Here is a 25,708-nt window from a genome sequence, read left to right on the forward strand (position 1 = left end):
AATGTTGTTGAAATTATGATGCTGATTAAATAATCAAAAATAGTTTACCTGTGGTGCAAGAAGAGGTAGCCTAATATAAGCCAAAAGTTTACTGAGATCTTTCCGTCTCTGTTCCAAATCATGACGGACCCAAGTTAGAAGTGCATTCAGTATTGTCTCTTCATTAGGAATGTTCATGTCATCACTGGCCAAGAGCTTCGCAATTTCGCTGGCTGGTAATAGTACAAATTCCTGGTTTCGAATTACTTCCATGAAATGTTCCTAGAGGGAATAAATAGCACATAAACAACACTGCTCCTCCTGTCCATCGGTTTATTTAAGATAAAATAAAAAATTCTGAATTAGATGCCAAAATACAGTTTGTACAGTTTGTACCTTCCTTACAATAGTATCACTAGGAAAGAAACACAGTAGAAAATAACATTTAAACTGCAATTATGTTGTTACATTTTAAGTCTCTATATCAGTAGAATTAAATTCTACCATTTGGTACATTTTAAAAATGGACCTGGGATTGGTACGTATTGCTTTGGTCAAGTTAGGGCATAGTTCTGGCAAGTCTTTCAAGAGGTAGAAGGTAGAAAAAATGAATTAGACTCTGAGATGTAGGATACTCTTAACATCAAATTTGGTTTACATTTGGGGTTGCCGAAGAATTTGGTTAACAGTACAGCTAAACACTTGGGTGAGCGATGAAGTTATTTCTCTTACCCAGAAAGGGCTGTCTGGCTGGCTAGATCGCTCAAGACCATTCCCAAGACCACAGAAGTCTTCTCAGACTCTGCCCAGTGAAGACTGTATGTCCTTAGGGCTATATGAGAACCTGATTAGCCTATACTAGTGTTTTAATGTAATTTATAAGACCACCCAGGATTTTAGATCTGTTTTAAAAACTTCTAATCTGATTTATGTATGAAGTTCTTTTGGTCTCAAAGAAAAAGAGCCAAAGCAAGAGTGTTGACATAGAATGCACTGGGACCCTAAGCCCTTGCACCAAAGATCATTCATTTTCAGTCACATATTAGAATCAGGCTCCTTATAATTTGAAATGGGAGATAGAAATGACTTTAGCTGCAAGATAATGACTTTTGCTAGGTTATTATGCTAAACAGTCTGAAGAGACGGGAAATTTACTTTCTGGTGTGCAAGGTTACAAGTCTTAATGCATGGACTGTTTACATAACTATAAAATAAATGCAAAAGCTACGTATATTGTCCCTTAATGTTTTTCGTACATTTCCTAATTTGCCAGGGCTGTCTCAGCATACACAGTTCTAGTGAAATAGCTAGGGCTGTTTAAATTAGAGCTAGAGATAAGGACTGGTGACTATCTTCTATATTAAAATGAGAATTATATGTTCCACATAGCTTGCAGTAACCCAAATTAGGTACTAATCTAAAATATATCTTGGGTTGACATTCCTTTCTTAGAAATTCTTAAATAGGAAACCATACATGAATAATTAACTAAATTCAATTGCCTCAATTCATCATGATTTGTTAAAGATGCCCAAATGTATCTATTTTAAATGACTGATTATCATTTTCAGAAATGTATTTTAATAAAACCTTGATGTTGGCTTCAAGCAAACTGTTGAACCCAATTATATACTGACATTATAAAATGATTTGGTAACACATAGCAAGAGCTATAAAAATGCTTAAGCTCTCAACCTAGTTACCCCACTAGCAGTTTAATACTTTATAAATAATTCACAAGGGAAAAAAAAAGCTGATGCTTCTCTAATGATGCTTCTCTGAATTATTATTTATAATAGTACAAAATAGGAATTAGCCTAAAGGTCCGGCTATAGGGGTTTGTAACTCAATGAACTATTAAGCAGGTATTAAAAATTTCAAAAACAAATATCATACAGATACATGGAAACATATTTATTACATAGTATTAGGAAAGATTCTCAAGAAATCAACATTTCTTTTTTTCAACTTTGTTTAGTCATTTAGTTATAGCAGATATGTGATTAATTAATTAATTTTTAAATTTAAATCCAAGTTAGTTAGCATATAATGCATATACATATACACACACTCACACACACATACACACACACATACACATACACATACATATACATCTTCTTTATCCATTCATCCATCGATGGACATTTGCTCTTTCCATACTTTGGCTATTGTTGATAACACTGCTATAAACATTGGGGTGCATGCGCCCATTCGAAACAGCACACCCAATTCCCTTGGATAAGTACCTAGTAGGGCAATTGCTGGGTTGTAGGGCAGTTCTATTTTTAATTTTTTGAGGAACCTCCATGCTGTTTTCCAGAGTGGCTGCACCAGTTTGCACTCCCACCACCAGTGCAAAAGAGATCCTCTTTCTCTGCATCCTCACCAACATCTGTTGTTGCCTGAGTTGTCAATGTGAGCCATTCTGACAGGTGTAAGGTGGTATCTCATTGTGGTTTTGATTTGTATTTCCCTGATGATGAGTGATGTGGAGCATTTTTTAATGCATCTGTCAGCCATTTGGATGTCTTCTTTGGAGAAGTGTCTATTCATGTCTTTGGCCCATTTCTTCACTGCATTATTTGGTTTTTGGGTGTTGAGTTTGATCAGTTCTTTATAGATTTTGGATACTAACCCTTTATCTGATTGTCATTTGCAAATATCTTCTCCCATTCTATTGGCTGTCTTTTAGTTTTGCTGACTGTTTCCTTCACTGTGCAGAAGTTTTTTATTTTGATGAGATCCCAATAGTTCATTTTTGTTTTGGTTTCCCTTGCCTCAGGAGACACGTTGAGTAAGAAGTTGATGTGGCCAAGGTCAAAGAGGTTTTTGCCTGCTTTCTCCTCAAGGATTTGATGGCTTGCTGTCTTACGTTTAGGTCTTTCATCCACTTTGAGTTTATTTTTGTGTGTGGTGTAAGAAAGTGGTCCTGTCCAGTTTTCCCAGCACCACTTGCTGAAGAGACTGTCTTTATTCCATTGGATATTCTTTCCTGCTTTGTCAAAGATTAGCTGGCCATACATGTTTGGGTCCATTTCTGGGTTCTCTATTCTGTTCCATTGATCTGAGTGTCTGTTCTTCTGCCAGTACTATACTGTCTTGATGATTACAGCTTTGTAAAACATCTTGAAGTCCAGGATTGTGATGCCTCCAGCTTTGGTTTTCTTTTTCAAGATTGCTTTTGGTTATTCCAGGTCTTTTCTGGTTCCATACAAATTCTAGGATTGTTTGTTCTAGCTCTGTGAAGAATGCTGTTGTTATTTTGATAGGGATTGCATTGACTATGTAGATTGCTTTGGGTAGTATTTACATTTTTAACAGTATCTGTTCCTCCTATCCAGGAGCATGAATCTTTTCCCATTTTTTTTCTGTCTTCTTCAATTTCTTTCATAAGCTTTCTATAGTTTTCAGTGTATAGATTTTCACCTTTTTGGTTAGATTTATTCTTAGGTATTTTATGGTTTTTGGTGCAATTGTAAATGGGATCACTTCTGTGATTTCTCTTTCTGTTGCTTCATTATTGGTGTACAGGAATACAACCTATTTCTGTACATTGACTTTATATCCTGCGACATTGCTAAATTCATGGATCAGTTCTGGCAGTTTTTTGGTGGAATCTTTTGGGTTTTCCATATAGAGTATCATGCCATCTGCAAAGAGTGAAAGTTGACCTCCTCCTGCCTGAGTTGGATGCCTTTTATTTCTTTGTGTTTATCTGATTGCTCAGGCTAAGGCTTCCAATACTATGCTGAGTAACAGTGGCAAGAGTGGACATGCCTGTTTTGTTCCCGACCTTAGGGGAAAAGCTCTCAGTTTTTCCCCATTGAGGATGATATTAGTGGTGGGTCTTTCATATATGGCTTTTATGATCTTGAGGTATGATCCTTCTATTCCTACTTTCTTGAGGGTTTTTATCCAGAAAGGATGCTGTATTTTGTCAAATGTTTTCCCTGCATCTATTGAGAGGATCATTTGGTTCTTGTCCTTTCTTTTATTAATGTGATGTATTGCATTGATTGTTTTGCAGGTATTGAACCAGCCCTATATCGCAGGTGTAAATCCCACTTGGTCATGGTGAATAATTTTTTTAACGTACTGTTGGATCCAGTTGGCTAGTATCTTGTTGAGGATTTTTTGCATCCATGTTCACCAGGGAAATTGGTCTATAGTTCTCCTTTTTAGTGGGGTCTTTGTCTGGTTTTGGAATCAAGGTAATGCTGGCTTCATAGAATGAGTTTGGAAGTTTTCCTTCCATTTCTATTTTTTGAAATAGCTTAAAAAAAATAGGTGTTAACTCTTCTTTAAATGTTTGGTAGGTTTCCCCTGGAAAGCAACCTGGCCCTGGAGTCTTGTTTTTTGGGAGATTCTTATTTCTAACTCAATTTCTTTACTGGTTATGGGTCTGTTCAAATTTTCTATTTCTTCCTGTTTCAGTTTTGGTAGTGTATATGTTCCTAGGAATTTGTCCATTTCTTCCAGATTGCCCAATTTATTGGTGTATAATTGCTCATAATATTCTCTTATTATTGTTTGTATTTGTGCTGTGTTGGCTGTGATCTCTCCTCTTTCATTCTTGATTTTATTTATTTGGGTTCTTTCCTTTTTCTTTTTCATCAAACTGGCTAGGTGTTTATCAATTTTGTTAATTCTTTCAAAGAACAAGCTTCTGGTTTCATTGATCTGTTCTATTGTTTTTTTGTTTGTTTGTTTGTTTCTATAGCATTGATTTCTGCTCTAATCTTTATTATTTCCTGCCTTCTGCTGTTTTTGGGTTTTATTTGCTGTTCTTTTTCCAGCTCTTTAAGGTGTAAGATTAGGTTGTGTATCTGAGACTTTCTTCCTTCTTTAGGAAGGCCTAGATTGCTATATGCTTCCCTCTTATGACCACTTTTGCTGCATCCCAGAGGTTTTGGGCTGTGGTGTTATCATTTTCATTGGCTTCCATGTACTTTTAAATTTCCTCTTTAACTTCTTGGTTAGTCCATTCATTCTTTGGTAGGATGTTCTTTAGTCTCCTAGTATTTGTTATCTTTCCAAATTTTTCTTGTGGTTGATTTTGAGTTCCATAGTGTTGTGGTCTGAAAACATGCACAGTATGATCTTGATCTTTTTGTACTTGCTGAGGGCTGATTTGTGTCCCAGTATATGATCTATTCTGAGGACTGTTCCATGTGCACTGGAGAAGAATGTGTATTCTGCTGCCTTAGGATGAAATGTTCTGTATATCTCATAAGTCCATCTTGTCTAGTGTGTCATTCAAAGCCATTGTTTCCTTGTTGATTTTCTGTTTAGATGATCTTTCCATTGTTGTAAGTGGGGTGTTGAAGTCCCCTACTACTATGGTATTATTATCAATGAGCTTCTTTAGGTTTGTGATTGATTTAATTATTTGGATGCTTGCACATTTGGGGCACAGATGTTTACAACTGTTAGGTCTTCTTGGTCAACATACCTCTTAATTATGATATAATGCCCTTCTTCATCCCTTGTTAGAGCCTTTATTTTAAAATCTAGATTGCCTGATATAAGTATGGCTACTCTGGCTTTCTTTTGGTGACCATTAATCAGCATGACAGATGTTTCTCCATCCCCTTATTTTCAATCTGAATGTGTCTTTAGGTTTAAAATGGGTCTCTTGTAAACAGCATATAGATGGATCTTGTTTTCTTATCCATTCTGTTACCCTATGTCTTTTGATTGGAGCGTTTAGTCCACTGACATTTAGAGTGAGTACTGAAAGATAAGAATTTATTACCATTATGTTGCCTGTAGAGTTGTTCTCTGGTCCTTTCTAGTTTTTGTTGCTTTTGGTCTTTTTTGGTTTTTTTTCCTTGTCTTTTCTCCCCTCAGAGAGTCCCCCTTAAAATTTCTTGCAGGGCTGGTTTAGTTGTCATGAACTCCTTTAGTTTTTGTTTGTCTGGGAAACTTTTTTTTTTAATTTTATTATTTATTATTTTTTCTAATATATGAAATTTATTATCAAATTGGTTTCCATACAACACCCAGTGCTCATCCCAAAAGATGCCCTCTTCAATACCCATCACCTTCCCTCCTCTCCCTCCCACCCTCCATTAACCCTCAGTTCGTTCTCAGTTTTATTTAAGAGTATTTTATGCTTTGGCTCTCTGCCACTCTAACCTCTTTTTTTTTTTTTCCTTCCCCTCCCCCATGGGTTTCTGTTAAGTTTCTCAGGATCCCACATAAGAGTGAAAACATATGGTATCTGTCTTTCTCTGTATGGCTTATTTCACTTAGCATCACACTCTCCAGTGGGAAACTTTTTCTCTCTCCTTCTATTTTGAATGACAGCCTTGCTGGATAAAGAATTCTTGGTTGCCTATTTTTCTGATTCAGCACATTGTGTATATCCTGCCACTCTTTTCTGGCCCAAGTTTCTGTGGATAGGTCTGCTCAAACCTGATCTGTCTTCCTTTGCAGGTTAAGGGCTTTTTTCCCTTGCTGCTTTCATGATTCTTTCATTTTCTGTGTACTTTGTGAATTTGACTGATAATGCTTTGTTGATGGTTGGTTTTTGTTGAATCTAATGGGAGTTCTCTGTGCTTCCTGGATTTTGATGTCCATGTTATATCTTTTCCCAGGTTAGGAAAGTTTTGTGCTATCATTTGCTCACATAAACCTTCTACCCCTTTTCTCTCTCTTCATCTTCTGGGATCTCTATGATTCTGATGTTATTCCTTTTTAGGGATTTAGTGAGTTCTCTAGTAATACACATTTGTAATTGCTCAAAGGTAGTGTATAGTATAATCAACATTCACACCATACTGCTGTTAACTATTGGTTTCCTTTCAAATGGTATTAGTGGCATTACCAATGCAATGGGATTAATTCATCAATTAGAAAAGGACTATTATATAACAATATACATTTTATTATTTATTTTTTGATATACCTATTTCAGAATGCTGTCCATTCCATTCTAATTCATTTTAAGTGAAAATCAAGTCTCTCAACAACTTACAGAAAGACTACTGAACTCAAGGTTAAACACAAAGTGCTTTTCAAAAGTATTATTTGGTTTTAAAGCAGGGGTTTTAACAGAATTCAATGTTTTTTTCAAGGTTTTCTAGATCAAGAAACAAAATTTAAAATTAAATGCTTGTATTTATTTCATAAATCCATAATGTCATTAGATATTTGTAATAATATACCCAGTCTTAGACTTTTTGGTGGAGGTTAAATAACTTGTGCCAGGTCACATTCAGTGGCAGCCAGAATGAGCACCAGTTTCCAGATTTCAGGATAAAAAGAAGGAACTCTTCATCCTCTCCTACCTGTGCTCACAGAGGACGAGTAAACATCCGCAATACATGCATCATTTACTGACTGTAACAACTGAATTCACTTGTGGTAGTATGCTTACTCTCTTGTTGTGATGAGCACCAGGTGTTTTATGGAAGTGTTGAATCACTATATTGTGTACCTTGAAGCTAATATAACACTGTATGTTAACTCACTGGAATTAAAATAAAACCTTAAAATCTATTTTGTAATATAAATAGCTATCATGCTACCAAACACTTGCTAGCATTATGCCTTTCCTCCTTTTGGAATTAGGTTTTAAGCAAATGAAATTACTGAGGGATTTGTTTAAATTGAAGATTGAATTTTGTGATACATTTTCATCGAGTTCCCATAGCAACAATTCAAGTCAAACAATCTTCCTCTAAATGACTTACTGTTGTTAGAGACTTAAATTTCATGTCTCTGTTCAAACTGAATAATGTCAAATAAAGGTCTTGAGAAAAAAAATACCCAACTAATTGGATATGAAAATAGTTTTAAAAACATTGACCTGAATCAATAATATTGTAATAACTCTGTATGGCTATAGAAAGTAACTACACTTATCATGGTAAGCATGGCATAATGTATAGTATTGTTGAATCCCTACATTGTATACCTGAAACGAAACACTGCAAGCCAACTCTACTTTAATAAAAAAATAAGCCAATTTAATTAAAGTCTAAGCCATTATGTCTAAGCAGCCACTGTGCCTCTACTGTAAACAACAGGCGTGACCCCAGTGCATTCCTTCCTAAGAAAGAGGTATTACTTAAACTATGAACGGATTATGAAGAAAAGAAAACCAGCTTTACTTTATTTATATTCATCTTACTCCCCAAATTATTTGAAACTGAGGTTTAAGATCAAAATGAGAAATCTGCAGGGAAAGATAAAGACTGAGACGGGGGAAAAAAATCTCCCCTGGGATTTAATTTAGAAGACACTAGATCTGTATGGTTTTGCCCTGTCATACAATCTCTAGCTTTTTACTCGAAGCACTATAGCCATTATAAACAAGCAACATTTCCGAGAAGTGACGACACCACAGGGGAAAAATGAATCATAAAGGTTGTACTTCTGTATGAGTGCTTGTATTCCCTCGCATCAATCCCTACTGTGTCAAATAGAGGAAATCTCTATAATGATGGTAACGATGATGACACCATTTATCGACTGGGTATACTATGTGTCAATTTTAAGCACTAAACTGCTATTAACTCATTTAATCCTCACATCAAGCTTATGAAGTTGGTGGAATTATTCTTCCCAGTTGTTGCAAACATCTGTTCTCACAATTCTTTCCAAATCTCTGTTTCTGTAGTGAAAGATTCTTAAAGTACCTGTCAATCCCTTCACAGACAAACCAATTCAGTGGAAGGATGGGGGATGGAAGACAAGGTAGACAAAAACATCTCCTGAATGTTGATAAAATAGTAGTATGGATAACTGGTATAAATGTGTGTGAATGTTCACACTCTCTCTTCTCTCAGAAGCTGTACTGTCCTGATTGTAGCAGGTCGAGCAATCTTGGCCCAGCTGTGGAGACCTAACTGCCTTGGTGTGACAAGATGGTCATTCCTTAAAAATCCAAATATCCTCCTTTGCACAAACCTTCCTACTATGAAGACTGTGGGACCTGGTCCTAACAATATGCCTTCAACATGCCCTTCTTTTCTTGGTATCCTAGAGCAATCTGTACCCATTATCCTCCAGGTTTCTGAATGAGAACCTCCTCTGCAATTTACTTTGTGCACATAATTTGCTACAGTTAACAAGAACATCTTTCTACATAGCTAAAAACCCTTCTTATATATAACCAGATTTATCTTTAATAAAAAGCCTCCCTTTCATTCTATCATCTGTACTAGTACTGTACCAATACCCCACAGTCACCATCACCAATTTCCATCAGTGAATATGTAGGCAATTCTGAAATACACCCAGGTGCTACAAAGGAAAATGCAGGGGAAATCCTGCTTTAAAAAGTGGCAGATCTGAAAACCTTGAATACAACAGTCCCAGGCCACTGCTCTGCTTCTCAGCAACTACAATAACTTCAGGCTTGACTCATATATCCAGGAGAAATATTACTTGGTGATTCCCCTCATAACTCAATGAAAATATTTTGCATTAGACAGTAAACCTGGACCTCACAACATATGGCAGAGCCATGGGGAAACAGCAACATGTAGATAAGCCCACAACAATAAGGAATGGGGTAAAGAGCATATATGCCTTTCTGCTTTTCAGAAAATACATACCATAGTATAATTGTGAGCCACTTTATGCAAATCTGTACAACCTTGGGCATCAGCAAAAGAACGGATTCCAAGACAGTTGGATGGGTGAAGCTGTTTCATTAAAAACTTACAGCAAGCTTCTACAACCTGTGAAAGCTGAAGAAGGCAAGCTGTAGATAGCAGGCACTCAATATTATCTTCTTTTAATTCAAGGCGGCCTTAATGATAAAAAGAAATTCCGTTAACTATAGAGCTATATTAACTTTAATTTATAAAATAATCAATGTTAATAGTAATAATTCTAAACAAGAGTTCATTACATGAATTCCAGACCTAGATGGCTTAAGATAGTCCAAAAAGAAAAGTACTAAATACAAAAAAAAAAAATCATTAGCTCTTTGACTTCTATTAAAATAAAAAACTAATGGTTTATTTTCAGAATTTTTTTTTCAGAATTTTTAAATGATGCTTTAGGTAGCATATCTAATTTTAAATGCAAATAATTTATAAACATTACATAATTCATCTAATTATTATATTAACATTTAAAAATACCAATCATAAGCTTAGTTATGATAACCACTTTAAAGATTCTAGTATAAAGATTTTAACTTACGAAGTATCATTAGGGGTGATGACAACAACAGAATTAACTGTTAGCTGTGGCAGGCTTTGCTAGAAGCAGAAATCTGAAATCTAAGAATATAACATAACCTGAAGAGGTTTTAAATTTACATTTTCAGACTTATTACCTGTATACGCATACTGAATCAAGGACCATAGTGAATTAGGTTCAACACCTTCCATTTTTATTTCCTCTTGTCTTGCTTCCCTGACATCATTAGTAAACATGGCAGCAAAATAATCCGAGACAGAGGAGAGCACCAATCTGAGAACATATCAGAAGAAGAAAAAATCAGTGACCACATTATAAAGTTGATGTTCATCAATAAATGCTGCTTCTTCTCTTTCTCTCTTTCCTTCTTTTTTTTTTTAATTTATTACCCATAGAAAGTGCATGGTACTGGGAAATGCGTTTTAAGTTTGACAAATTGCTTTATGCTCTAGTTCCTTCCTTGGAATAATAAATTACCATTACTGAAAATTTTCTGCTGAGGTAAATGATTTACCCATTCATTACTCAAATATCACTTTAAAACATCCAGAAGAAAAGCTAAAGCCCACAGCATGAAATTGACCATATAAAAAAAGAAAAAAAGTGTAGAGTTTATTTTCTGTTTATCACTTTTGGAAATAACCTAAGGTTTTGTGTGTGTGTGTTTTTTAAATTTAATTGTAGAAACAGTAAATATATGGGAGACATTTGAGAATGGTTTTAGCAGGTTATTTTTAACTTTTGTGATTTTTTATTACTGTATATTATAATGTTCATATTTTGTTATTATAGTATTTGTTGTAATACTATAAAACTATAATATTTTTGTAATAGTACATTATTATATATTATCTATATCTGATCAGATTTTTGATAGTCATGTATGAAGAAAAATAGGTTATACATATATATTTTGAAATGTGCATTTTTTATTTGATGTCTTGGAGACACTGCCATGTCAGCACACTTATATAGATTTATTTTTTTTTTAAGAAATATTAACAGATAATAGTTGAAGCTCCCTCTGTGTTCCCCTCTACTTCCACTCTCCTCCCTCCCCAGGTGTGCAGTGCTAAGTCACAGGTTTACCAGATTGCTCTCCAAGGTGCTATCCCAATTTAGACCCCCACCAGCACTGTATGAAAGAGAACATTTTCCCACAACATTGTCAGATGTTAAATTTGGGGGCCATGTGCAAGGTGTTAAGGGGCATCTCACTGTTGTTTAAAAAAATTTTTTTTAATGCTTATTTTATTTTTGAAAGAGAGAGACAGAGCGTGAGTGGGGAAGGGGCAGAGAGAGAGGGAGACACAGAATCTGAAGCAGGCTCCAGGCTCTAAGCTGGGGCAGAGAGAGAGGGAGACACAGAATCTGAAGCAGGCTCCAGGCTCTGAGCTGTCAGCAGTCATGAACTCATGAACTTGAGCTCATGACCTGTGAGCTCATGACCTGAGTGGAAGTTAGACGCTTAACCGACTGAACCACCAATACTGACCAATCTGAGGCTAGTGTGCTTTGTTTTTGTCATTCTGCAGAGGGAAAGTGACCCTTCTGGGGTCATTTAATGTGTAATAATTTCACATGCACTGTTTTCTTTGTAGAAATTCCATGAAAGATACCCTTTCCCAAAAGCATCCTATCCTAATAGTTAGTTGGAACAAATTATCTCAACATACATCACTAAGTTAGCAAGGAAATACTTCTCACATATAGAGACTTAGAAAACAATTTACCTGTGAGCTGGAATTCTGCGATCACCAGCAACTAGAATTACATCACATAACTGTTTATGTCTCAAATAGTTTTCCATCTTTTTAAATGTTTGCTCCGCATGATTAAGGGCTTGGAAAAATTCATCTGATGAACATGGCTCCATAGTATGGCAGGATGATAATGTCTGACTACTATTGGAAGTCCTGAAAAGAAAGAGAACACACCTTTTGAAATATTACTATCACATTGAAAATATATTTTCTATCATGTCCTTTAAAACCCTTTAAATGTAATAGAAGTAATTGATGCTATCAGTCAACAGTAACGTGTAATGATTCATTTTTGCCTTTTAAATTCAATGATGGCTCAAAAAATGCATGTGTCTTGTAAACATTGTGAGTGAATGTGACACCTATTAGTAACTATACATACTCTTTGTGGTGTCTGTTTTTGAGATCTTTTTACTGGTCAACATAATATCTCTGTTGAAAAAGAGCCAAGTTATATTCATAATGATAGTTGTATCTCCTAACATTATATTTCAGGGTGTAAGACATTATTCTTTGAAGGCAGGAAGGCAATGAAACTATTTTAGAGATATAAATCCAAGCCACCCTTTACTTAAAAATGGGTTATATTCCACAGTTCATTTTATAGGGTAACTGTTTAGAATATAAAACATAGTTGACCTGTGACTAATACAGGTTTGAATTGTGTGGGTCCACTTACACGTGGATTTTTTTCAGTACACATAGTACAGTGCTAAAAATGTATTTTCTCCTTATGATATATATATATATATATATATATATATATATTTTTTTTTTTTTTTTTTTTTTTTTTTTTTTGAGAGAGAGCGCATGCAGGGGAGGGGCAGAGAGAGGGCACAGAGGTAATAGCTCTGCTGTGTGGGGCCTGAACTGAAAAACTGTGAGATCATGACCTGAGCTGAAGTCCACACTCAACCAACTGAGCCACCCAGGTGCCCCTCTTCCTTATGATATTAATAACATTTTCTTTACTCTCTAGTTTACTTTACTATAAGAATACAGTATATAATATATATAATATACAAAATATATGTTAATTGACTGTTATTTTTAAGGTTTCTAGTCAAGAGCAGACTATAGTTAAGTTTTCAGGGAATCAAAAGTTATATGGGGATTTTCAAATGTGTGTGGTTGGTGTCCCTAATTCCCATATTGTTCAAGGGTCAACTGTACACTGTCATAAAAATAATGTTATAAATAATTCATTTGACCCTCTAGTCATTATTCAAAAGCCCAGGTAAACTACAACTTATATTATAGGTAAAGGAAATTTGATGGTCTAACCCAGATATCTAAAAATTATTTGAGATTTCCAAATTATAATTTGAAAAGTGTGAGTTTTCATATGATTTACTGATGGAAATGGTGAAAAAGTAAAAAGGTTAACATCAAGAATTAAGTTCTAGGTCCACCCCTCTCCACCACCCCCACAATCACTTGAATCACATAATCAACATCCATTGGCTATGCAATTAATTACATAACCACTGACTATGCCATAACTTAGCTCTCATTTCTTGTCAGATCTACTTTTAGGGATAATTATGATTTTGACAAATGCTTTGTTGATTCAATTCTCATCGTATCTTAAGAGAATATTCTTAATATAAACCACTAATAATCTTACCAAAAAAGAAAAAGTCATTGTATCTTTTATGTTTAAGGTAAAGAGAACTGAAGCTGAGGAGAGCAAGTGACTTGCCAGGAGTCATGCAGTTCATACATGACAGAAACAGGCCTGTCACAGAGACCACTGTGTGTTCACCTTTAAAACGCTTTTACTTTTACTTGTGAGAATATAGCTAGACTGTATCTCCCAGCCTCTGTCAGAGATAGGTGTGGTCTTATTATAGAAATGAACTGTGTCACCTCCAGGCTGAAGTGGCTAAGAGCAGGTGTTCCTTTCTCGTGCTTTCCTTCTCTTATAGGAGTTGAATGGAGAGGACTGAGGGCTTAGATCAAGGAAGAGGTAGTATAGACACATGGAAGATCACTCAGGTAAGAACATTCATATAGGTTATAATCACAAGAATTCTCACATTGTATTGAGATTTATCTGTCTTAGATGGTAGCAGTATATTGACTAATACATATCTTTCCTAAATTCTCCCAGCCCAACACGTTTTTAATGCACATAAATATGGGCCCTAAAAAATGTTCTGGGAGGAAAACTGTCAATAATAATAACAGAAGCAAAATATATATTATCTAGAATGCATGTGTCATACACTATGAATATTGGTGTAATGACTTTGGAAATCCAATATAATATACTCAAATTTACATTTGAGATAATTATTATAAAAATAAAGTAATATGTAAATATATGTGTATTTAGACAAATAAATGAGAATTAAAAATTATTTTAAAATCTAGGAGAAAACATGAGCAATAACAAATGATGGTAACTGGTGAATAACGATTTGAAGATTTAAAATATTTTTCAATAAAATGAAGTTTTATATTGTCAAAACATTGACAAATGATTTTAAGAGTTTTACTGATCTAAGAATGAAAGAAAATTAGAACATTTAATTTTCATAAACCACAAATTATTTCAAGAACAAGATCAAGTAAATAAATGAAGTGCTTCTTTCTTAGGGTTCCTACATTTCCGATCACATTTCTTATATTAAATTCTCAGTAATGGCGAGGCAATGAGTTAGGTGAATGTTTTTGAGTGATGAATTGCCATTATCCAAGCATAAATTCTAATCAATGTTAAATTCTGAAAGAACAATAGAGCTTTATAATATCATTACAGGCTAGTTTTGACGTTGGTATAAGCCCAATTAATAAATAGGCCATCTCTTTCCTTGTCAAGAACTTTCAGGATGTTTGGTTCTTTAACCTCTGGAATGAGTAAGAATAGTTTGGGGAGCCTTTCAGCATCTGTATTCAGAGCCTCATTCCCTAAGACTGATTCACTAGGTTTGAGGTAGGACCTGAACATCACATTTTTTGAAAGCCCTACAGGCGATCTGAACACACATCACAGGCTGAAGGGCAGTGGTGTGCACTTCAGGGAGAGGCAAATACATTATACAAATCAGCATGTGATGAACTTACAACTTTACACAATAGATACTTTAAACATGTGTAAACTGAATTTTTGACTAAAATATTTTTATTTTTAATGTGGTTTTTTTTTTTTTTGAGAAAGAGACAGAGTGTGAATGGGGGAAGGGGTAGAGACAGAGGAAGACACAGAATCTGAAGCAGGCTCCAGGCTCTGAGCTGTCAGCACAGAGCCCCACGTGGGGTTCGAACTCACAAACCGTGAGATCGTGACTTGAGTTGAAGTTGGACACTTAACTGACTGAGCCACCCAGGTGCCCTTGACCAAAATATTTTAAATGAACTAGTTGAACTTAATGGAATATTTGTCATTTTTTAAATGAACATAAAGGTAACACATCAAAATCGTTTATACATATACATATTAACAAACAACTACTTTTGTTTCTAAAATAACATTTCAAACTTTGTTATTTCCTTTTCAAGGCTTCCACTGCCATCACATATTAAATAAACATATTATTTCAATATGACAATTAATAACTGAGATCTCTGGGCATAGAAATCACTTCAATCCACTGCTACAAATGAAAGATCAAAAGAGGTGCAGGCTTCTGATTTGTATACATGGAAAAGTGAAGCCATCCATTCACAAAAGGATCATGAAAGAGGAAGAAACAGCTACTCAAAAGACTTAAAGAGCTGCACAGCTTTCTAGCATTTCTTGTTTTAAGAAATCAGGGGGTTTACATATACACTTTTGATAATGCAAGAATTAAACTTAAAAAAATTACCACATCTCCATACAACTATAGGACCTTGGCCATTAGAAAAACTATATATAGAATTTTTACATCTAGGAGAAATCTAGTTGCATTTAATCCAATTCCCTTATTTTGAGATAAAATCCACAGCCCAAAATGGCCAATGTAATCAACCAAAGACACACAGGCAGCCGGTTACAGAGCCAGGATCAGGAAGCATTGAGTGTTGCCCAAACCACTCACAAAGAAATGGAAATTCTTGCCTACCTTCATCCTTAAGGATGAAGCTCCCTGTATATACTCTAAGGGTATGAAAGGAGGAGGATGGTACAATATGAATGAGGGTGATTTCACAGATGATATAATTAAGAATTTTAGACAAATGTTTACTTCTATATGACTACCCTTTTGCTAGGTATAAGAGAAAAGTCTTTTAGGTTTTCATGGGACAGAGATCACATCTCTATCCCTGGCTAATCAGACTGCTTTTAATACTATGGCTCCATGTAATTTATAATGTTAGTATTTCCTTATCATTTCTTTTCCTGTTATGTATTTTGGTTTGGAGAGTTGAACTGGAGAGGTATAGGGTAGTGAACATTTTAGGAAAATTCTAGAGTTGTGCTTTCCAGTAAATTAGCCACTAGCCTCATAGTGCTATTATAATTTTTAAAAAAATGTTTTTTTAATCTTTATTTTTGAGAGAGAGAGACAGAGACAGAGACAGAGTGTGAGTGGGGGAGGGGCAGAGAGAGAAGGAGACACAGAATCTGAAGCAGGCTCCAGGCTCTGAGCTGTCAGCACCAGAGCCCAATGCAGGGCTTGAACTCACAAACTGTGAGATCATGACCTAAGCTGAAGTCAGATGCTTAACTGACTGAGCCACCCAGGCGCCCCTACAATTTAATTACAATTAAATTTAATTAAACATTCAGTTCTAGTAGACAGACTAGTCATATTTTAAATGCTCAATAACCTCAGGGGGCTAATGGTTGCCAAAATGAATGGTACAGATATAGGACATTTCCATCAATGCAGAAAGTTCTATTAACTTCTTCAATAGAGAAATAGGAATAAGTAATACCTAGTACTTTCTTTAGAGAATCTGTCATGGGAGGATTATTGAATGAAATGATGAATGCATAGCTCTAGCACAAAGTACACAGTCAAGTTAAGCTACTGTTGGTAGATCCTATGTTTTCACTGGCAAATGGAAAGGCCTGTCTTTTGTTTTTGTACAATGTTGTTTGGCTGGTTTGTTGGTTGTCTTTTTAAAAAATGATCCCCAGCATTATCAATTTTATAACTAAATTTCATACTTCCTAATTAAAATGGTCTTTTGTAAACCCAGTAGACATCAAAACCCACAATACAATCATTTAAGAATAGGCCACTTACAGAGCATTAAAAATATATTTCTCTGAGATTCTACACAATCTTTCACATAACAGAGGAAACACATCTAACATCTCTGCTTTGTTTTAGTTATATGATGTTACTACAATGGTAAATCATTAAAATCTTTCATAATGGATATTCACTGTGGAGAACTATGCATTGCTGAATATTTCCAAGCTACAAAGAAACATTTAATTTTTAGCTTACTGCCCCGCTGCAGTAGACAATGAACTTATAAGTCATGAAAACGCCTAAACATAGCAAGGAGGCAAGTATTAAACAGAATAAACTCATCAACTATTTCCAGAGTAACTCTTAATTGGCAATATTGCACCAGAAGTTAGAAACTGTGGGGCTGCAAACAAAGATAGAATCTTTAGTGAAGGAATTTGAAAAGTTTCATGAACTGGAAAGAAAATTAAATAGCAACACTGCCTAACCCTTGCAATTCCTCAGATTTCATACATGTGACACTCAACACGTACAAAATACGTACCAAGACCAACATTGCCTTTTATTGAAAAACTACTTAGATTTCTTCACTTTCATCATCAGAATTTGCTTTAGGCTTTCTTCATGGAGTAAATCCTCAAAACGAGTTTAAAAAAATCACTTCATAAAAATTACACTGTATGTAGATTTGAATAGAAAACAAAGCTACATGAGACTCAAACTGGTCTGCTTGGCTTGCTCTCTCTCTGATTTACTCCTAGCTATCTGCCTCATAGCTTCTGGCATTCAGAATTCATGCTTTTGCAAATTGCAAATTACTAGATCATGAATCTTTTGGCATCCTCTACAAATATTCAAAACCACAAATGTAAAATAAGAATGTAAATTGCTTAGTATAGGCTAGCAGTCTCTAAATCTTTTTTATGCATGTCCTTTTCAGTATACTTTTAACCATGTGCCCAAATATATGGATATTTACTAATTTATAAAAGATATACAGATACCGTTGTACAGTTTTTATATTCTAAAACATAGCAAAGATAGAGCTTTGAAGAGTAAGATAAAGGAATGTGGTTAATAATATACTAATAACTGTACGGTGACAGATGGTAGCTAGATTTATTGTGGTGATCACTTTATAATGTATATAAATGCTCCCTGTTGTAGATCTGAAACGAACACAATATTGCTTGTCACTACACTTCAATAAAAAAGCATAAGATAAAATGTAAATAGAAGATCTATTTTTGCCATTTCTCCAGCTGATCATTTTGTATATCCCCAGTTGGAGTGTAAGTGCTACTGGAATATAGAGAAGGGAAAGATCAATATGAGCTAGTGTTTGGAAAGGCAACAAGTAGCAGGTGAGATCTGAAATGTGTCTTGGAATTAAGTGGGTGAGGAAGAAGAAGGTAAGAAGATTCGAGGTTGTGTCCTTTAAGAGGAGGACAAGGCAGGTGTATAAAAAGAAATGACAAGAGGAAAGGCAAAAGAATACCTTCACCTCTTCCCTTCTCAAGACAAATACTTTTTATTTGAGAGAGAGAGAGAACATGTGTGCATGAAGGCACAGGGGAGGGGCAGAGGAAGAGGGAGAGAGAGAATCATAAGCAGGTCCCACGCCCAGCACAGAGCCAGACATGGGTCTCGATCTCACGACCATGAGATCATGACCTGAGCTGAAATTGAAGAGTAGGACACTTAACTGACTGAGCTACCCAGGCGCCCAAGACAAATATTTTTGATTTTGGAATTTAAGGGAGTTTTTCCTGGTACCAGGGCCAGAATATCTATGGTGGAGAGAATTAAATGTCTTAGAAGAATCAAATTGTCTTAAATAATAACCAGTGTGAAGGGAAAGGGCCAATGGGTACTCTTATACAATGCTGCAGAGAATTAAAATAGTAGTAATGTTCCTGGGACGCCTGGGTGGCTCAGTCGGTTTAGAGTCTGACTCTTGATTTCAGCTCAGGTCATGATCCCGGATTCATGGGATCAAGTCCCATGTTGGGCTCTGCACCGACTGCAGCGCCTGCTTGAGATTCTTTCCCCCTCTCTCTGACCCTCCCCTGCTCGTGTGCTCTCTCTCTCAAAAACAGAAATAAATGAAAAACAATAGTAGTATTGTTCCTGAAATGACTCTGACAATACAAATAAAAAACCCTAAAAACGTGCACACCTTTGGGACTTTATCCAAAGAAAACAATCATTTGTATGTATAGAGATGAATAGAGATCTTGCTACAGGGAAGGTTTATCACAGGCTGTTTCTAACAGGAAAATACTGAAAACAACCCAAATTCTAAAAAAGAAACATAACATTGGTTAAACAAAAGGTGTATCTGTGCAGGGGAGGATGATGCAGCCATTTAAAAAGATGTAACAGTTAACGACATGGAAAACTGTTCTAGCGGACGTTGTTTTTGCCTATCCAGGATCCCTTCTTACGGTAACAGATCCATGTCTACCTTTTGGGAAACCACACATTCCCCTATCTCAGTCCACATGGCTTGGGAAGAGATGGATCTTCCCCCTGAACAGGGTTGGACTGGGACCTGGCTGGTAAGAGTATCACATCTCCTAGCAATTATGATTGGTTTGAATGAACCCATGACCCAAACAAGGCCAGTAAGAGTCAATTTCAAGATGTTAGCTGGCACTCTTTGAAGAGTCACTCTCTTTCCATTGAGGTTGCTAAGCTGATAAAAAGTAAACATGCAGCTGCTAGTGGCTTTTTTGCTACCATACTGTGAACCTGCCCGAGAAAATGCTGTCACAAAGGAAAACAGAATCTAGAGGAAGAGTAATAAGATTAGTGGTGTTATTTGAGTATCTGCATTCAGCCATGAATAAAACTAAGCTTTAACCTTGGATTTTTAATTTATTTATATGAACCAAAAATTTCTCGTTTTTTGCTTTAGTCAGTTTGAGCTGGGCTTCTGTCTTCTACAACAACAACAACAAAAAATCCCAATTTTAATATTTGCATCAGGGCAAAATTGGGTTACAAAATAGAATCTACAGTAAGATTCAGATTTTCACTTGAAAAATACATATATTTATTAAATATGTATAGAAAATATACTTGAAGAACACTTCTCCAAATTCTTAATGGCTGTTATATCTGGGGTGGCAGGATAGTGATTCTTATTTTTCTGTTTATACTTATGTCTATTTTCCAATATCTCTGTGGTAAAAATACTACATAATATGGAAAAAACTAATTAAAAAACTCTAAAGAACTCTATTCAGCTGTCTTCACCCCTTGCTCTCTGTTGTTTATAACTCCCAAATCATTCTTTCCTTCTATCACAGCAGTGAATTTTGCTGGACACATCGCTACCCAGGTAAAGATCACATTTCTGAGCCTCCCTTGCAACTGGCTGTGGCCACGTGACTAGGTTTTCAACAAAAGAGTATGAGCAGAATTGATACATGCAACTTGTGCTATTCGCTTAATATTTTCCCTTTTCTTTTGTTGGTCCTTCCCACAGGCTAGAATGCAGAGTTGAGTAGCTTTGAGCAGGAGTTGAGTAAGCTTTGAATGTGAAGAAAAGGTAACATCCTACAGGATGGAGAAACAATATGGAAGGAAATCTGGATCTCTGTGTAAACTTGTGAAGCAGAGCTACTTATCAGCCCTGAGCTGCTTGCTTATCTGTTAGGAAATAGAAAAATAAACTTCTATTTTATTTGAGCCACTGTACTTCTGAATCTCTTTGTTTATATCATCTTAGCCTATCCCTTACTAATATGCTCCCTAAAGTTAAATGACCAAATTATATGGCTATGTGCATATGGGTGTATATGTGTGTGTGTGGCAGGGTGTGATTGTTTTCATGCCTAATATACCTAACATTAAAATTGTAAAACCTCGCTATCTAGTTCCAAATGGATAAAAATAAAGAACAAGCAATAAGTGGCATAAAGGCAGTTTCTCTGCCTTTAAAATTTGGAGTTATAAAGGCCAGTTGTGCAATTGTAGCACCAATCCTTTTTCCTAGGCTGATTCTTCAGCTTTCTCAGCAGCTCTGCGAACTCGTATGATTCCAACAAATTCCTATTCTGTTAAACCAGCCAATTTCAGTTGCTTAAAACTAAGAAGGCACAGTGATGCAGCATACAGAGATGCTTTAGAAGGTTCATGAACTCCTTGCACTGTATACTAAATACTTAACACATACACATACACACCTACATGTGCACACACACACGTGTTCCTCAGTTTTAGGTCAAGGGAATCCATGCTATGATTTGGGGATATATGTGTGACAGAACATGCAATACAACCTTCCCAGATACAAGTACATTACAGTTGAACTTCTTTGCAATCCCCGGAAACAGAATTCGTTTCATGTGGAAATGTAGAGGATTTAAATTTCAGACCATACCAGAAATAATAGACTGGTTCAAACAAGGAGATGTGGAGACAACATAAAGAGGGTTAAGAAAAGAAGGTAGCTAGCGCTTAAAAAAAAGTGGAGATAACCCCTTGTTGGGAAAGCCTCGAGGAGGACCTAAATGCTTCAAGAAGAGTTAAAGAATAGCAAGGATATCTGTAATTGAAACACAAAGGAATGAGCAGCCAATTAAGATGGGTCAGATGGAAGACTGTGGATAAAGAGTTGTGGCCATGTTAAGAAACTATACCTGTTAGCCAGCCAGGCTTGGCATTTTCAAGAACCAGGCTAAGAAAATTAGCTGAGGAGAGAAAGTGAAATTGGTTTAGAATGAATCATTAACTATTATGTTAATCCAAGCTGAACTTAGTGATGAAATAGTCACAGACAACTGCCTACTGGTATGTGAACATGAAATCTACATCTTAATTGCTTGGGCTCAAAATGCAGCCACTTCCAAGTGATCAAGGTCAATATCAACAGTGTAAGTGAGGTTGATAGTATTTATCCTTGATATGATGTTGACTAAAATATACTTTACTTTGTGGTCTTACTCCCCACAACTCATAACCCCACTCTAATCATGAGAAAAACATCAGACAAATATCAATTGAGTAAGACATTCTACAAAACACCTGACCAGTACTAGTACTCCCCAAACTGCCAAAGTCATCAAAGAGAAGGAAAGTCTGAGAAACTGTCACAGCCCAGAGGAGCCTAAGGAGACATGCTAACTAAATATATCATGGGATTCTGGGATCCTGGGATTCTGGAGAGGATCCCACAATAAAAAAAGGACATTAGGTAGAAATTCAGAAAATCTGAATGAAGTATGGACTTCAATTAATAATAATGTATCAACACTGGCTCATTAATAGTAACATATGTACCACACTAATATATTAAAAATAGGAAAAACTGAGGGTAGGAATTCACTACATTATTTTGTAACTTTCCTGTAAATCTAAAACAGTTGTAAAAACACAAAGTTCATTTTTTTTTAAATGCAGTTTTATTTCACTTACAAACTTGGAGGAAGTTATCTAGGCTTTCTGTTCTTCATTGGTTTCATCTATACAATTAGAATGGTAACAGTGGCTATCTCAGAAATTTGTTGTGAAGACCAAATGACTTAATACTAAAATGCATAAAACAGTGCATACTAAGCAGCCAGTCAGTATTAGCTCTTATTAGTTTTGAATGTTTGTAAAGTACACTAATAATTATGCATATTGCCTAAAGTATGATATCGAGATCTGACATGTAAAATATTAAGGTCTAACTTTATGAACAAAGCTGGAAATAATGAAATTTCCCCCAATATGTCAAAAATGACATAATTTCAAAGCTGGCAAATCAAGTGAAGTATAAACTGTGTTAGTACTAATCTATGGTCACAAGGTAGGTCAAAATGTAAACTTTGCTGGCCCTGGTAAGAATTCATCCTGCATTAAGGGCTTAGGAACCTAGTACTCACATAAAAGGTGGCAACTCTCACTTAGGATCTAAAATTCTTCACGGAATAAAAAATAAGTGTTGTATTTTAATGTCAATGTAATGACTTAGATGATTCCCACGGAGAAAATGCTGGCTAGGTTACAGACCCAAGATCAAAGTCAAAAGATAAAAACTTTTAAATCACTTAGATGTGTGGCAGGAGAAATGAGCGGAAGTCTAAGGGCTGAGACAGACATTTCTTCTTGTTAGAATACAACTAATCAAACACAGGGAACCTACGATGCTTTTAACTACTACCTTGAATTGCGCAGACCCACTGTAAGTGCTGGCATTTTTGTGCAGGTAAAACCACTCAGCTGTTTTCCCTTTCTTTCTAGTAACTCAAAATTTCAATCTAAGTTCTCAGATTTACCTATGTAAGTAACACGAATGCTTAAAAAAGAAATTCTCTCTTTACCGCTAAGTATCTCCCTGTTACGTCTTTGACATTTTAAAATACCAATCTCTAATATACTCAAATAAAATGTTTACTATGTTTTTTTGTAACTATTATGTAAGAAAAAGAATTATTCCCAGTTATATACAAAAATGTGATGAATGTCAGCATAGCTTCTTTTGACATTAACAGTGACAGCTTTTGATTTGTTTACAGTAGAAGGGCAACCCCCCAGAGACTGCTCACTTAATCACAAAGCTGGGGGCAAATACATATATCCTTATGACAAAGATCAAAGACTCAGAGCTAAAGGACTGAAGGAAGATGTGAGAATCAGATATATTTAATCTAGTATAAAACAGGGGAGTAATAGCGACACACAAATGTCAATTCTAAATCCAGAATGGTGGGATTTTTTTCCCTTTTTGCAATAATATGTTAGGACAGAGATTTCAAAACCTTTGGGAATATTAAGATGCTTTGACACATTTATTTCCCTTCTTATATCTAAAAATCAGAGACTTTTTAAAAGTACATTTTATTTTTGAAATTATAATGTTAGGATTAGTTTCGTCACTGCAAATCTAAATTATTTACTCCCATCTTATTACTTACTTTCTCAGTCTTCTTGATTAGCATTTTTAAAGCAACTACATTTAGATTTTTTAAAATACCATTTTCTTACTTTTATATCCCCTGTAAGTAAAAATGTCAATTTTATATTCTTGAATTATGCATAATCTCTCACTAAAAAAAAAAAAAAAAAAAAAGGCAACCTTTTTCTTTCATAATGAATATCCCACTAAGATGATATTTTGATATGGATACTAAAGAATACATTAACTTAATTTTAATAATCATTAGTTATGCATACAACCTTTGTTGTAAGAAAGTAAATTACAGCAACCAAGGTGTGTATAACCTTTCCAACTTTATATATTGTATATGTTCACATATGTATAATCTCTCCAGATAGTAGTTACAGGTTAAAATTTTTTAAATTTATGGTGATAAATAAATGCTTTGCTTTTCTGATTTTGTTAAAATATTCTTGATACAGTGTATTGATTTTCAAATGGAAAGATGATTATTTTTTGGTTTTCCACAAAAATGATACACCATGGACCTTTTACTATATACATTATTATTCTCTTTATGGCAACAAGTCTCCAAAGAAAATACAAAGCATGAAACCACACTAACTCAACTGCTCTCCATATTAAAATTATTTGTGTCTCCTATTCACTTAAGATAATGCCAAATCACAAACTAATTACATTGTTTAAAAATTAAATACACTAGTTACCTATGTAAAGATATGCCCCTCTCTCCAGTATACAAATGATTATAGATGACTGGTCTATATTTATTATTATTCCAACACCACAGTTCAGAATTCCATGTTCTGAAGGTTAGAAGAGAAGGCAGTAAATATCCCCAAGTAATAGATACTTGAATATATGAACTCATTTTGTCTCCATCTCTTATGATGCCTATAATTGACAATAATCACCATACAAATTACAAGTGTTATCAAAACCTGAAAGAAATTTTAAAAGAAGAATCCAGTAATCAAATTAGACAAACAATAGCCTTTAAATATTTAGAAATATTCCCGAATGAAGCTGAATCAGAAAGATGATTTTCATGCTATAACTTATTACATAATATAGTGTAGCAGTTTAAACTGATTAATGAGAAAATTCATTTCAAAGATAAAGCCAGGTTCCAAAGGTGAAGATGAATGAAGTCATTGTGAAATCACCAATTTATTCTTTATGTTCTCTCCTCAAACTCACTTCCCCTTCTTGCTCTGCCTTCACCCATTAACCACATCTAGCTCCTCTATGTTCCCTTATACTCTCCTGAAGGAATGCCCTTCACTTCCCTAAATAGCACAATTTTCAGTGAAGTGAAGGTAACAGGAATTAGTAGCTGTCATCTTAGAAAGAGACATGTTACTGTATTTTCTGTATTAGTCTGGAGAGCTACAACATAGACAGGACAAAGAGAAATAACCATAAGAAAAATATTATTGTAACTACAATGCTGTAAAAAAATTATTGACAACTACAATGTGCATCTCCTTGTAAATCCTTTCATTTTCATTAAAATTAAAACATGACTCACTAATGTGCTGCAAACTAAAGTGTCATGTCTCCTACAGTTTTCATATGACTATAGAAGGTAAATGAATGAAGCAAACTGCAAGGCAATGATGCATAAAATTGCTACTATATATTACTTTCCAGGCAGAACAATATCTATATATGGAACACAAGATATTTCAAAATGAATGCTACTTGTTGTCTTTATAATTTACAGAATTGAAATTAGTATTAGAACATGTTAATAAACCCTAGCAAAAGTACCATAT

At 35.1% G+C, this 25,708-nt stretch overlaps 1 protein-coding gene across 6 annotated transcripts in view; it reads right to left on the reverse strand.

Moving 5' to 3' along the window:
* KLHL5 (kelch like family member 5) overlaps window positions 1-25,708 on the reverse strand; it is a 94,254-nt gene that overhangs the window by 49,749 nt on the left and 18,797 nt on the right. For 3 of the 6 annotated variants that reach the window (XM_047856034.1, XM_047856033.1, XM_047856032.1), the window contains exons 3-7: window positions 24,638-24,736; window positions 11,877-12,059; window positions 10,280-10,416; window positions 9,549-9,745; window positions 49-261 (exon numbers count right to left, since the gene is read on the reverse strand). In XM_047856034.1, coding sequence (XP_047711990.1) covers window positions 49-261; window positions 9,549-9,745; window positions 10,280-10,416; window positions 11,877-12,059; window positions 24,638-24,736 — 829 coding nt within the window. The remainder of the gene's footprint in view (window positions 1-48; window positions 262-9,548; window positions 9,746-10,279; window positions 10,417-11,876; window positions 12,060-24,637; window positions 24,737-25,708) is intronic. The other 3 variants (XM_047856037.1, XM_047856036.1, XM_047856035.1) reach the window with 1 other exon arrangement.

This window comes from Prionailurus viverrinus, chromosome B1 (assembly GCF_022837055.1).
Source record: "Prionailurus viverrinus isolate Anna chromosome B1, UM_Priviv_1.0, whole genome shotgun sequence".
NCBI lineage: Eukaryota > Metazoa > Chordata > Mammalia > Carnivora > Felidae > Prionailurus > Prionailurus viverrinus.